The sequence below is a fragment of the Aricia agestis genome, chromosome 20 (genome assembly GCF_905147365.1).
Source record: "Aricia agestis chromosome 20, ilAriAges1.1, whole genome shotgun sequence".
Lineage (NCBI taxonomy): Eukaryota > Metazoa > Arthropoda > Insecta > Lepidoptera > Lycaenidae > Aricia > Aricia agestis.
The window spans coordinates 9705048-9719092 of NC_056425.1; the positions used below are offsets into that span (position 1 = coordinate 9705048).

A 14045-nucleotide genomic window follows, 5' to 3' on the forward strand; every position below is an offset into this window, starting at 1 on the left:
TGGGTTATGACAGTAAAAGCAATAGAGAGTGCTCTTGTGTACTGCGCACACACATGGGCACTATAAAATAACTCCGGGGTAACTGGTCTGGTTTCAACGAAGCCGGCCATCGCACATACAGGTATTTGTGCGATCTAGGCGGCCAAAATTATTTTCTTGCTTTATTGTTATCCAATCAATACAAATAAGAAAATAATACAAGTTTGAAAATAATTATGCGTATATTCACAAAAAAGGGTGTATATTATATTTAAAAAACGAAAAAAAAAGTTTGACTAAAAGTTTAATCTCCTTCGCTTTCTGAAGAATTTTCTACAATATTGGGTTCTTCAGATACTAACATATCCAACGTTTCGGGCATAAATGTATTAGCTTTTCTTTTTTTGACCTCACGCATACTACTTAATAATGGGTCAGAACTAAGTAGAAGACGGTTAAATATGTCTTCATTACAACTTTCCCTAGAAAATTTCCTCGCAAAATCTTGGCGGTAACTTCTAAAATGTTTATTGCGAGCTTCAGTGCCCGATGGGTAATAGTGCGTTTTCTATAATGACTGCGCCATGGATCAAGACTTTATGCATTGTTGGCGTCATAGGATGCCAATTATATAGGTGTACATAAAGACGAGCCGTTTCTAATGCATAATTTTTATATTTTATAGGATCAATTTGAAACCCGCTTGAAATTGTTTCCAATATAACTTTTAGCCTATAAATTAGTTCATAGTCAATTCCTGTTATTTCTGAGGCTAATCTTGGATTCTCAAAAAATCTTCTACTTGTATTACCATCATTAGTGTTACCGAAATTTTGTTTAGGCATATCAACCAAAATACCAGTTTTTGTTCGAAACCTATCTTGTATATATTTCTTTTTTCTTTCTTCTTGATCTTTTTCTTCTTGCGTTTTTCTTTCTTTATATTTTTTTACTTCTAGTTTGTAAGCTAAGTGTAAAATACTTTCGTATATTCGAATTCTAGCATGAAGTACCGATAACCCGAATTCAAGAGCTGCAAAATTTACTTCAGTCGTATAATTATTTAAATCATTGAAATCTTTAGTTGATGCTCCACAAATGTAGCACTTACTAGTAGACTTTGTACCTGTGGCTGCATTGCAGACCTTTCCATCTACCATTGTCATTATAAATGTGTGCTTTATAAAAAACTTCTTTCCGCCTATATCAACTACGGTTGGAGCTAAAGAGCTAATAGAGCTCTTAATATATCTTATTTCCTCTTCAGTGACGTCATTATTTTCCTTTATAAACCGGAACCTTATTGGTCGACAAAATCTCGGTGAAGAAGGCGTTGGATTTTTCCATAATACTTTTTTGTTATTGTCTCCACAAGCTAACTGAAGGGGCACAAAACAGCTTTGAAAAAGATTTGCGTCTGAATTTGAGTCATTTTCATGTTTTTGTTTATATTTTGACTGTTGGGATCCATCGCAGCCCCATTTACTTATTAAAGTAATGCACTCCCGCTCTTCTTCCTTTAAAGTTAACAAAACCTCTTCTAGGTATTTCGATAAACGCCTAACGGTAACATCCATTAAAGGTTGTAACTGAGCTTCGGCACTGGCACTAGTTACTGTGCAAGTTTCTTTGGGCGGATAGCATTTCTTTTTGGCTTTTTGTAAGACACTGTAACAAGGGAAAAACTTCCTATTCGTTTTTCTTATTATTTCATATTGACCTTGTGTCAAATCAGCATCTACAAACATTTGCAAAGCTTGCATTGGTGTCAAAGCATGGTGCTCTTTGGAAGATTTTGTGAGATAAAATGCTTTCTTGTATTTACTGGCTCGTGTCGGAGTACTCGTGATATCTTTGAGAACATTAGATGCATCTCTTTTACCAGATTTCCCCAGTTCTACCTGCGCAGCATGTATGATGATTTCCTTGTCAAAACCGGAACGAAGTTCTTCGGTCTTTCGTCTTTTACTCCTCTCACTTGCCTCTTCAAACGATTTAGATGGTCGACCTGTTCGTTTTTGTGCAGCCTCAACAATAGGGATTTCAAACGTACCATCCAGCCATGATCGGTTGTATTTGAGAAATACGTCCTCTTTATAGTGAGCTTTGGCCCACCTTTGTTTCATTTCTGATTTAAAATGGGCAAAATCACGTTTTAACTTAGCAAGTTGATCTTCATTATATTCTTCACACGATAAAACTTCATCTTTTAAATAGTTTAATTTTGCATCAAAATTAGGCAAATTTTCTTCCTTCATAAGGTCGTACAAGTATTTGCGGGTCACTACCCTCACTCCTGATGCACCCGGTGAGCCTAAAACAAGGGTACGTTAAGTAACGAGTCACTAACAATAAATTGCATTTTTTATATTTTATCTTCGAACTCAAAAAAATGAACTTATCCGGACATTTCCGGAGATATTTTTAATGGTAATTAGGAGAAAAATACTCAATATAATAAATATATCAATAATCATAACCCGATCTAACCCGATACATAAACATAAACCCCAGTAAAGAAAAGAATTAAGAAAATCACTGTATGAAAAAGGTGTTCTGTTATTATTCAAATATATTTCAAGTTTATTACTTTATTTTAACTTTAATAATGTAATTTGTAAGTTTCTTACCTGCACTAACAGAATCCATCACTTTCAATTTGTAAAATAAATTCAAACACTTTGAAAAACACTTTAAAGTTTCTGAGTTTGGAGTAGCGCCGTGAATAGATACGTACAACTGATGCAACGTTACAATTCCGACTGACGGTACGGGTGCGGGGTAAGCGATGGCGGGGTTGGGGGTAGCGAATATTGTGGTCAGGCAGGTAATTTTTTCGGGGAAACCGGTTTTATGACTGTCATTGTTAGTTGAAAAAAGGGACTTTTGGCCGCCTAGATTGCACAAATACTTGTATGTGCATCGTCACCGAAACCGGTGTGGGGGTTATTTATAACCCGAAATCCGAATATACGGAAAAAAGAAGCAAAGACATGAGTGAATGAAGTGGATAGCATTTTAAAATGTCATAAGAGCAATTATGTACTAACAAGACTAGTGAAACAGCGCTAGCGCTGTGTTTCGCCGAATGAGTGAGTTTACCGGAGGCCCAATCCCCTACCCTATTCCCTTTCCTACCCCCCCCTAGTCCCTTCCCATCGCTACCCTCCCCTATTACCCTATTCCCTCTTAAAAAGGCAGGCAACGCACCTGCAGCTCTTCTGATGCTGCAAGTGTCCATGGGCGACGGAAGTTGCTTTCCATCAGGTGACCCGTTTGCTCGTTTGCCCTTTTATTTCATTTAAAAAAAAAACATTAGAAGTTCCGCGCGGCTTCGCTCGCGTAATTTAGGAATTTCACGGAAACTCTACATTTTTCCGAAAATAATAGCCTATGTCCCTTCACGTCATCTATTCTACATGTGTATCAAATAACATAAAAATTGCTCAAGTAGTTCTTAATATAATAAGCAATCTACACTAATATTATAATTCTGCAGAGATTGTTAGTTTGTTTGTTTGTTTGAACGCGCTAATCTCAGGAACTACTGGTCCGATTTGAAAAATTCTTTCAGTGTTAGATAGCCCATTTATCGAGGAAGGCTATAGGCTATATTTTATCACGCTAAGACTAATAGAAATGAAGAAATAGAGGAAAATGTGGAGAAAACGGGGGGAAATTATTTGAAAGGGCTTATTTGAACGCGCTAATCTCAGGAACTACTGGTCCGATTTGAAAATTCTTTTAGTGTTAGATAGCCTATTTATCGAGGAAGGCCATAGGTTATATTTTATTATTCTACGACTAATAGGAGCGAAGAAATAGAGGAAAATGTGGAAAAAACGGGGGAAATTATATGAAATTGCTTATTATCTTAAGATTCTTAAGAACTACTGGAGCAATTTTTATGTAATTTGGCAAACATGAAGAATAGACCACGTTATCTAACACTGAAAGAATTTTTCAAATCAGACCAGTAGTTCCTGAGATTAGCGCGTTCAAACAAACAAACAAACAAACTCTTCAGCTTTACAATATTATAAGTATAGATTTTTTCCAATCTAATTAGGACATACCTTGTAACTCTCCACTTCATCATCTAGATTCTTTACTTTACTTAATACTTTATTAAATCTTATTAAATTTAATAAAGTATTAAGGGCTAAGGCTTCATTTATTAGCAAAAAACTACAGTTTTCAAATTGTTAGTTACCCACTTCATCCACTGATATCTTCAAACAAGAGTTTATGGTACAAAAATGTTGAGATTTCTAATTTTTAAAGTTTTTTTTTCTAAATTTTATCAAAAGTAGTACGGGAGCCATAGAACAAATATTTTTTTATTAGTACTATCAAGCTAATTTTTTGTAAGTATGTAGTTTCATTTTGATAAGACGAACAACATTTTTATTTCAGAAAAATCTTGAAAGTGGTAGGTAACAGAAATAGGAAGTATTTCATACTTTGGATTGATGGTCCTAAAATATGGATTGTTCTATTTGTAGGACAATGTTACTTTTATATTATAAAAGTTCTATTGACCTATCAATATACAAAAAATCTGCTTGTTAGGGATCCGTTGTTAGGGTTCAGTAGTCAACCAAGTTTTGCTGATTACAGAACCCTATAACGGAACCCTAACGACCAGATTTTTTGAATATTGATAGATTAGTCATATATTATATTGTCGATCCCCCTTACTAATAAACGTTGTATAAGCTTTGGATAGTTATACAGTGTTCTGTTCCTGTTACACAAGTGACATATTTAATTGGATTGAAGAAGACAAAACACTGTATAACTATTCAAAGCTTATACAGCGTTTATTAGTAAGAGCCAAGAGGGTATATATATATATTATAATAGTCATAGAATTTAAGAGTAACATTGTCCTACAAATAAAACAGTACATATTTTAGGACTATCAATTCAAAGTATGAAAACCTCTCTATCTCTGTTAGCTACCACTTTCGAGATTAATGTTGTTCTTCTTATCAATATGAAGTTATTCACAAAAAAATTAGCTTGATAGTATTAAAAAAAAATGGTTTAGGGCACCCGTACTACCCGTCTTCAAAAGATCTTACCATTTTTTTTAATGAAATAAGGGGGCAAACGAGCAAACGGGTCGCCTGATGAAAAGCAACTACCGTTGCCCATGGACACTCGCAACATCAGAAGAGCTGCAGGTGCGTTGCCGGCCTTTACTCTTTTGGATTAAGAAGATATCCATAGTATTATTAGAAATGCGAAAGTGTGGCTAGCTCTTTAGTTACCTCTTTTCGCCCAAACCACTGAACCGATTTTTCTGGGTAGTGAGATGCAGGCGTTATCTAGTTATAACTAAAGTTTTAGCATATGTGTTTTAGCAACATAAACTCGATATAGGTGAATAGTTTAAATAAATAAAATAAAAAATGTTTTATTTCTGAGTAAATTTGAATCAAATTTTTTCAGAATGTCTACCTGATGCCTACCACCGGTTCGGGAACTACCCCGGCGAGAAGAACCGGCGTAAGAAACTCGCACGGGTTCCACTTTTTACCAAAAAAGTGAGAGAAAAATTATTCTTTTAAAATAAAGTTTACAATTTTGTAACTTAATATTATATACAACAGTACAGTATATTCTTTACAACATGCATGATTAATGATTATACAGCCTTCAGAAAGGACGCTTGTTACTAGCTAATAAACAAAAATTTTGTTTTACTAACTTTATAATAATACTAAATGGCGTCACGTGGACGTGACACGACATAACTTTATAATTATAATACTTTAATACTATATGGCGGCAACTCCGTTTGCGGTGTGCCACAATTTATTTATCGCGCGGGAACCGTACATTTTTCCGGGATAAAAAGTATCCCATGTCCTTTTCCAGGACTCAAAGTATCTTGATACCAAATATCAGCAAAATCGGTAACAGACTGACAGACAGACACACTTTCGCATTTTAGTGTAAGTATTAGTATGGATATGGATTTTGTATAAATAAACCGGTATACAAGTGGACTATCTCAGGCAATGAATGACATAGTATTTTCGCGTCGAGCCGGATCTTAATAGTTTAAAAATATGGCAATGGGGGGGCAAATTAATAACTCTTTATACAAGACACGTTATGGGATGCTAGAATTGATTTTTGCAATGATCATGATGAACCAAAATGTTTTTGATGCAAAATACTTCCATGCATTGTTTAGTACTTATATCCATTATTAATAATTCAGTGGCATAATCATTTTTATTATAATGTAATTTATTTTGTTTTTGTACAATAGAAAAACTAGTAACAAAAACTTTATATATCGTACACAACATCTTGTATGACCTTCTATTTTGTTCCAAATCTTTTCTTCTGTAACCAAGCAGGTATACATTTTAAAATCTTAAAAATCTAAAATGGCTACTTTGAGTCTTTTTATTAAATGTCTTAACCCATCAATCCCCAAGTGGCAGCCGGCTGCCGCATAATAATTGAAAATATATAGTGTCTGCGATACCCATGATGGAGGTGTTAAAACAACTACATGTTTATGATTATGAGCATGTATTTACGTATAAAAATGAGACAACAGTGTCATGTTATTTAATATTTTTAAGTAGGTACAGTTAATTAGTATTACTTTTAATTAATATTAATTGTAGCTTATTACAGTTCTTCCAAGCAACAACTTTATCTATGCCAAATTTTACGTTCCTCGGTACGCACAATTCCCACAAATTATTTTCCCAAATGTTTGCTTAGCTTGAATGTTACAACAATATTAAATTTGGACGCCTCCATGGTCCAGTGGTTTAGAGCGTGGCTTTTGACTCGGAGATTGTGGGTTTGATTCGCGCATTGGAAACATGTTATTTCCAAGACATTTAGTATTAGGATAATGCAGGCTGATCACCTGATTGTCTGACAAGTAGGATAATCCATGCGTTGGATGGGCATGTAAAAAGTCGGTCTTGCACCTGATCTCTGGCCAGTCGTGTTGGTGGGTTATGAGAGTAAAAGGAATAGAGTGTGCTCTTGTGTACTATGCACACACCTGGGCACTATGAAATTACTCCTGGCCTGGTCGCAATGAAACTTGCCACCGTCACCGAAACCGGCGTGGGAGTTATTATTATTAATATTAACCCCAAAAGTATGTTGTTATAGTTGTATATGAGTTCAAAGAAATTAGATCACTTGCCTATTGAGATAACAAGTAAGGAAGCTGGCCAGCTGCATTTTAATCATTACAAATGACTCTTCGGGCCATTGTATGTTGAATATATATTGAACAATGTGTAATGTTTTCTCTAATTCATACAATTAATTATATTTTCCTAGAAGCAAAATTGTATATTGTCATATTTTATTAAGCCTGAAATATTTCCTCTGATTATGTTTATTTCTCAAAGCACTTTCATGATTTAACAATGTTAAATATATGTATACATATGAAGATAGAAAAAGTGCTTGTTTTCTAGTCCATGAATATGTAATTAAATACATATTTATTAGCTTGTAAAACTAGGAATATATACATATATATAAAATAAAAAAAAATCGTGCATTATAACTCCTAAACCACAAATAAAGGTATCAAGTGGAGATCAAACCTGTTTTTAATAGAAATTCTGCGACCTAGAGGAAAGACGTACATGGGTACTTATGCGCTGTGTAAATTGTTTAGTCAAATATTTGCCAGTTTGAAGATATTCATCAAACATCCTTCTCGTGTCAACCAGCAAACTCTTATCAACGTGCCACAGAGGAGAATGCGTATATATCTGCCTCTCATAGATTCATAAAGTGGGAAATCTATTATTCTCGAATCAAGTTTAGTTAATTGACTTGTTTATTGCGAGTTAACATAACTCGAGTCTCTTCTATATGCTGTAAAATCTTAAAATTACTGCACTTACCTTCGTCACATAGCCCCATGTTATTCTTGCGTGTTTTGATATCACTTTCAATTACTAAACTTGGATTTCAAACATTGAAAATATGAAAATAAGCACGAGAAACGAATAAACCTTGATATACGATGACTATAAAATTGACAGTTTTCAACTTTATCCACATATGATCTGTCAAAATGACAATTGATAACAGTGTTGTAGCGCCATCTGTTGCCGTTATTTATTTCCAGCTCGTCACGCTAGATGTCACTGCAGAGCTCACATGTTATATAAAATTATAGACATCAAAATTTTTAAACTCACATTAAAATAATAATTAACAGTCGACTCTTCAGGCTGTTGAACAAAATGGTGCTTCGAATTTCAATGGTCGGAGGTGATCACTTCCTACTAGGCGATTCGCCTGCTTGTTGCCCAGCTTATTATTTTTTAAACGTTTCCTATAACGGTTTCGCATTTCGCACACTATTAACTATTAAAAGTAACCAATTTGATGGAGGTTTTAAGTAACTATCGAAAAATCAGAATAAGTAATAGTAACTATTATAGTTACTATTGTAGCTGAAGCTACCATATTGTTTCAACATAAAATATTGCTTTTTTGTCACGTATTCGATATTATATAGTATTAGGCACCTAAGTACCTATATTATTTAATTGTGTTGTTTGGAGACGTCGCGTTGGAGTGTTGTTTGCCGACAAGCCGGTGTATCTATCGCTTTTAAGGTTAACAAGTAGTAGGTACTAGGTACATAATAATAACGACACCGGAAATATCACTTAGGTTGGGTTGTACCAACTAACTTTAACTATACTTAACTTTAACTACAATGCAAAATGTCAAATCTTTGGTCAAAGTTAAAAATGGACGCCATCAAGTTTGAAAAATTCTTTCAGTGTTAGATAGCCCATTTATCAAGAAAGGATATAGGCTATATTTTATCACGCTAAGACTAATAGGAGCGAAGAAATAGAGGAAAATGCGGAAAAAACGGGGGAAACTATTTGAAAGGGCTTATCTCACGAACTACTGGAGCAATTTTTCGGTTATTTGGCACAGATAATAAGTAGACCACGTGAAGTATCATGGGCTATTTTTTGTGGACTAATTTGTCTGTGATTTATCTAATTTACGCGGGCGAAGCCGCGCGGAATGTCTAGTAAGTAGGTATTATAAAATAGCTGAGTTTTTTTGTTTGTTTGAACGCGCTAATTTCAGGAACTACTGGTCCGATTAGAAAAATTCTCAGTGTTAGATAGCCCATTTATCAAGGAAGGCTACAGGCTATATTTTATCACGCTAAGATTAATAGGAGCGAAGAAACAGAGAAAACTGTGGAAAAGGGGGGAAATTATTTGAAAGGGCTTGTCTCACGAATTACTGCAGCAATTTTATGTTATTTGGCACAGATAGTAGACCACGTGAAGGATCATAGGCAAATTTTTGCAAAAAATTAAAACCGACTTCCATAGGTAAGAACAATAATAATATGAACTAAAAAGTACCTATTTAATATAATAACTCTTACTCTTACTCCTTAATATTGCCTTTTTCAGAATTCGTCTAAATCTCAACTATTTCTGTAAGTATATACCTACTACAGTCTTCATTACATTGAAGTAGCTTTGAAGTCGGTACCAGTCCCAAAAGTTCCAGATTCTGACATTGAATGAACTCTCAATTAAATTAGCTTGTACCGACTTCAAAATAATGAGACTGTAGTATGTACAGAAATAATTGAGATTTAGACGAATTCTGAAAAAGGCAATATTAAGGAGTAAGAGTTATTTAATACTTTTTAGTTCATATTATTATTGTTAACCTTGGAAGTTGGTTTTAATTTTTTGTTAAAAATAATAATTTCACTCTTTTTAGTTATATCTACAAGATAAGGCTTTATGCGTAAATAACCACTATGTATGATAAATATTCACATTATGAACACTGTAAGCGAAATTGTGGTAAATGCTTGCAGTTATCTAAGCGATGCTGCAATTTCCAAACTTTTATCTTTAAAGGTTCAGGAGTTCTGTTCAGTGTATCTGGGTCCAGGGACACCTTCGTATGAAATTTCACTTATTTGTAACATATGTTCAAGTTACTAGAAATAACTTCTTAATCACTATGTGTGTTTTAATAAATTTCAAGGATTTACCTCGACTGCTCATAGATCCCATCATATCACCACTTTCGTAATTGTTATACAAAATTTAGATTATATCCTATACAACAACACAAGAATTTTAAAAATCGGTCCACAAACAGCGAAACAATCATCAAAAACAACAGCTTCGATGCAAAATATCACGAAAAGTACCAGTAATTGGGTCATAATGTGATGACCCATGGTAAAATTATAATTGTGATGATTATGATTAATCAAATTGATATATTGGCTTATGCTTTCAGTGGTTTAAACAACGCAAAAATCCCCGAACATATTATATCTATAAGGATTCAAAAGTTCTGTTGGGTATCTTCGGATCCAAGGTATAACCTGATATGAAGTCTTACTTTTTGTAGCATGTGCCTCGATTACTTCAGAAAAAAATTAAATCACTATATATTTCCATAGAAATTTCAAGGAGTCCCCTCGATTCCTCAAGGATCCCATCATCAGATCACCACTTTTGTGAACATGGTACCAAATTCGAGTTAAACCCTATACAACACAAAAAGAATTTTGAAAATCGGACCACAAACGGCTGAGTAATCGTTGAACATACAAAAAAAATTGGAAGTCGGTCAAAATAAAATTAATATTTAACGGGGGCTCGCAGGGGCTCCCATACATAATACAACAAACGTGATTTTTTTGCTATTTTTTGCTCGATATCAATAACTGCATTCTGCAACACATAGGCACTTGAAATATTGACAAAATACTCAGTTATATTTGTACTTTAATAATCAATAATAAAATATAAAAATATGAAATAATTAAGGGGGGCTCCCATACAAAAAAACACAATAATTATCAGCCTATAAATTTTGCTCGACTGAGGTACGGAACCCAGTGACGTATTAAGACTACTTGATGCTGCCTGTGGGCCCCCCTATCCGTATCTCAACTAGAAGGAGTGATTCAAGAGGAGGGTTATAGGTATACCGTATAAACTATAATCAACGAATACTATATACTTACAAGGAGGGTATAAGTAATAAAATTTATTAAATAGTGGAGAAATATTGTTATTGTTGGGGTTTCCAATGTGATGTCGTAAATAATTATTAATTACATTTTTTCCGCTTACATTGAAAACGCAGGCTGAAACTCTACGAAATTTATCAAAATAATGTACTAAGTATTGTACACATTGAAAAGGTCTACAGAAAACTCCGCGATGGTATATTATGTCTATCTCTTATGGATATCCCACAATAACATTTTTGTCATTTCCTTTTTACGACAAAATAATGACTAATTTTCGAAGCAATTTTAATAAATACCTAAGTACAACATTAACCCTTATCCAATTAAATAACTTAAATACATTATTGATTTAATGTAGATCTACAGTCTGTAACAAAAATAAGTGATAATACTTTAGGGTGTGTACGTTTTCCTTGTAGAGAGTTCGTTGTGAAAGTAGCAGCGCTGAAAGACCAAATTTTTTTTCACTTTTGTATGGGCAATTGGGCAAGGGCCCGAGCGGCACGAGTTTCCATCCAGTGTTTAAATTTTTTAAAGGACATTGGGACCTTTACTATGGACAAAATACCCATGGCAAACACTAATGACTCATGTACATTATTTTAAAGCCCGAGACTTCTACATGTGCTGGTTTAAAGCGCATTACTGTGGGGTATGGGAATATGAAGCATAATAAATTCAAAAAGTGACTCAATTTATCAGTTTTATATCAAAGTAAAATAAATATCATTACGGAAAGCTCTTTGTTTCTTACAATAAATAATAATAACAAATAATGATCAATTGATTACATTTACTCTATTAAAGTTTTATGCACAAATCTTTATCGTAACTCCCTCACCGCATTCCACGCCTAATATAATAATATGATGGTCTTAGTCACTGTGTATAATTATCTTAATATATTTACTAATATTATTGAGTATGAAAACGTGCAAAAACTAAAACATATTTTTGTCTTTATCTCTACATTCCCATTATTTTATTTAAAAAGAAACTACACAGTTATAACTTCTGCAAGGTTATCTAAAAATTAATATACTTATACTTACATAAGTTTCATTCATGTTTGCTGAATTTCGTAAAGCGGGTCATAAAGGTCCCGATGTCATTTACTTGTGGTCTAATAATTCTACATGCAGTTCTGTAAAATAAACACAAAAATAAAAATATCGCATCTTCCCTATTACTTAGCCGTAAATAAATGCATAATATGGGCCACTGTCCACTGACGTTGCGTATAATTTATTTTGTTTATCCACAAATATATTGTCTTCGTTTATAAGTAAGCATATAGTGCGGCGCCCTTGGTATAAAATCTATTTTCAACATCGCATCTATCTTCACATATTACAATGTTTCATACTATTAAACATATTTTAGATGATAAATTATATATTATGATATTTTTGAAGTATTTCTGTTTAAATATTCAAATAATGCCCTAAACTTGTATAATAGACTATTTAAGCTAACTTAAAAATTAAAATGTTTACTTTCATCATAGACTGAGTAAAATCTTTCATGTTTGCTAAAAATCTTTGTTATGTCCATAATCCATATTTTATACTGCTACAGCATTAGCCTGATCAGGCTGATGGCCTGAAATGAGGCTTCAGTTATTGTCATACAGTGACCCAAATAGCTCCCACACCGGTTTCGGTGACGGTGGCCGGTTTCATTGAAACCAGACCAGCTACGCAGGAGTAATTTGCCCAAGTGTGTGCGCAGTACACAAGAGCACTCTCTATTCCTTTACTCTCATAACCCAGTGGGACGGAAGACCGACACGACCGGCGAGAGATCAGACGCAGGACCGACTTTTTACATGCCCATCCGACGCATGGATCATCTTAATTGTCAGTCAATCAGGAGAGGAGCCTGCATTGTCCTTACCAAACTTGGAAATAACATGTTTCCAACGCAGGAATCGAACCCACGACCTCCTAGTCTTGTGTACTGCGCACACACTTGGGCACTATAAAATTACTCCTGCGTAGCTGGCCTGGTTTCAATGAAACCGGCTTCCGTCACCGTAACCGGTGTGGAAGCTATTATTATTATTATACAGTGACCAGTCACCAGAGTATGAAAAGCAGCTCAAAGTACGCTTGGTGTGCATTTTTTGAACCAATCCTTTTACTCTTTCATATTACCTATATATTTATTTAGCATGAATGGGAATTTTTGGTGGGCCTGAAAATGAGGGACAAATGGCGCTATGTAGCCGTAGGGTCTATCGTGTCAATTATGTCGTATCAAACAGTAGTCATATTATGTCACAAAATAGCAGCTTCTGTCTGACACGACATTTGACACGAAATACCCTATAGTACCGTCCACGGAGCTAATACTAAGAGCTCCGTGGTACCGTCCCTCTGGTGGCAAATGATATATTAGTAATATGGACAATCGTCAGGCTTCATTACCAGTCAAAGAAAATGGCTTTCCCGACTTGGCGCCATGTTCTGCCAACCCTAACATCAACAAACACAGTCACTTAATTTATCACAGTGTTACGTAACGGACAGCCTGGTGCCAACGTGACATGTCACGTTCACATGCTCTGATAACTGACCTACGGGAATAGTTGAGTGCTTGGCATAGAGCCCTTTACTATCTTTAAAAGGGCCTAAGCCCTAAACAATAACATAAGTACACAACTAAAACATACGGCCGTACTAAAAAGTCAGAGACTATTACCAGAGTAGACAGAATGATAGAGTATAGCGACTTAGAACTGATGTTGAAATTTTTAAATTTGACGTATTATGACGAAAATCGTCGCTAGGGTTGTTACCTTGTTACCTACGAATTTAAAACTATGACATATTCGATGGACGTGTTCCTCTTTGGTCGTATTGTTGTTTGTGTTTTGGCACATGTGATTAAAATTGTCAGAATCCAATTTTGAAGTCTTTATTTTAAATATTTAAAAATGAATTATATCAGCCAGCGCGAGGCACAATCCGGTCATAAATCATAATCCTAGTGAAACCCGACG

General features: G+C 34.5%; 1 protein-coding gene across 2 annotated transcripts in view; it reads right to left on the minus strand.

Moving 5' to 3' along the window:
• LOC121737007 (transcription factor HNF-4 homolog) overlaps positions 1-14045 on the minus strand; it is a 74235-nt gene that overhangs the window by 39730 nt on the left and 20460 nt on the right. Inside the window, exon 1 of one of the 2 annotated variants that reach the window (XM_042128515.1) lies at positions 7890-8005. The exons of the other annotated variant lie outside the window; for it this stretch is intronic. Within the exon in view, the coding sequence (XP_041984449.1) occupies positions 7890-7908 (19 nt within the window). The 5' untranslated portion in view covers positions 7909-8005. Of the gene's footprint in view, positions 1-7889; positions 8006-14045 lie in introns of those variants that run through there. 2 annotated transcript variants of the gene reach the window in all.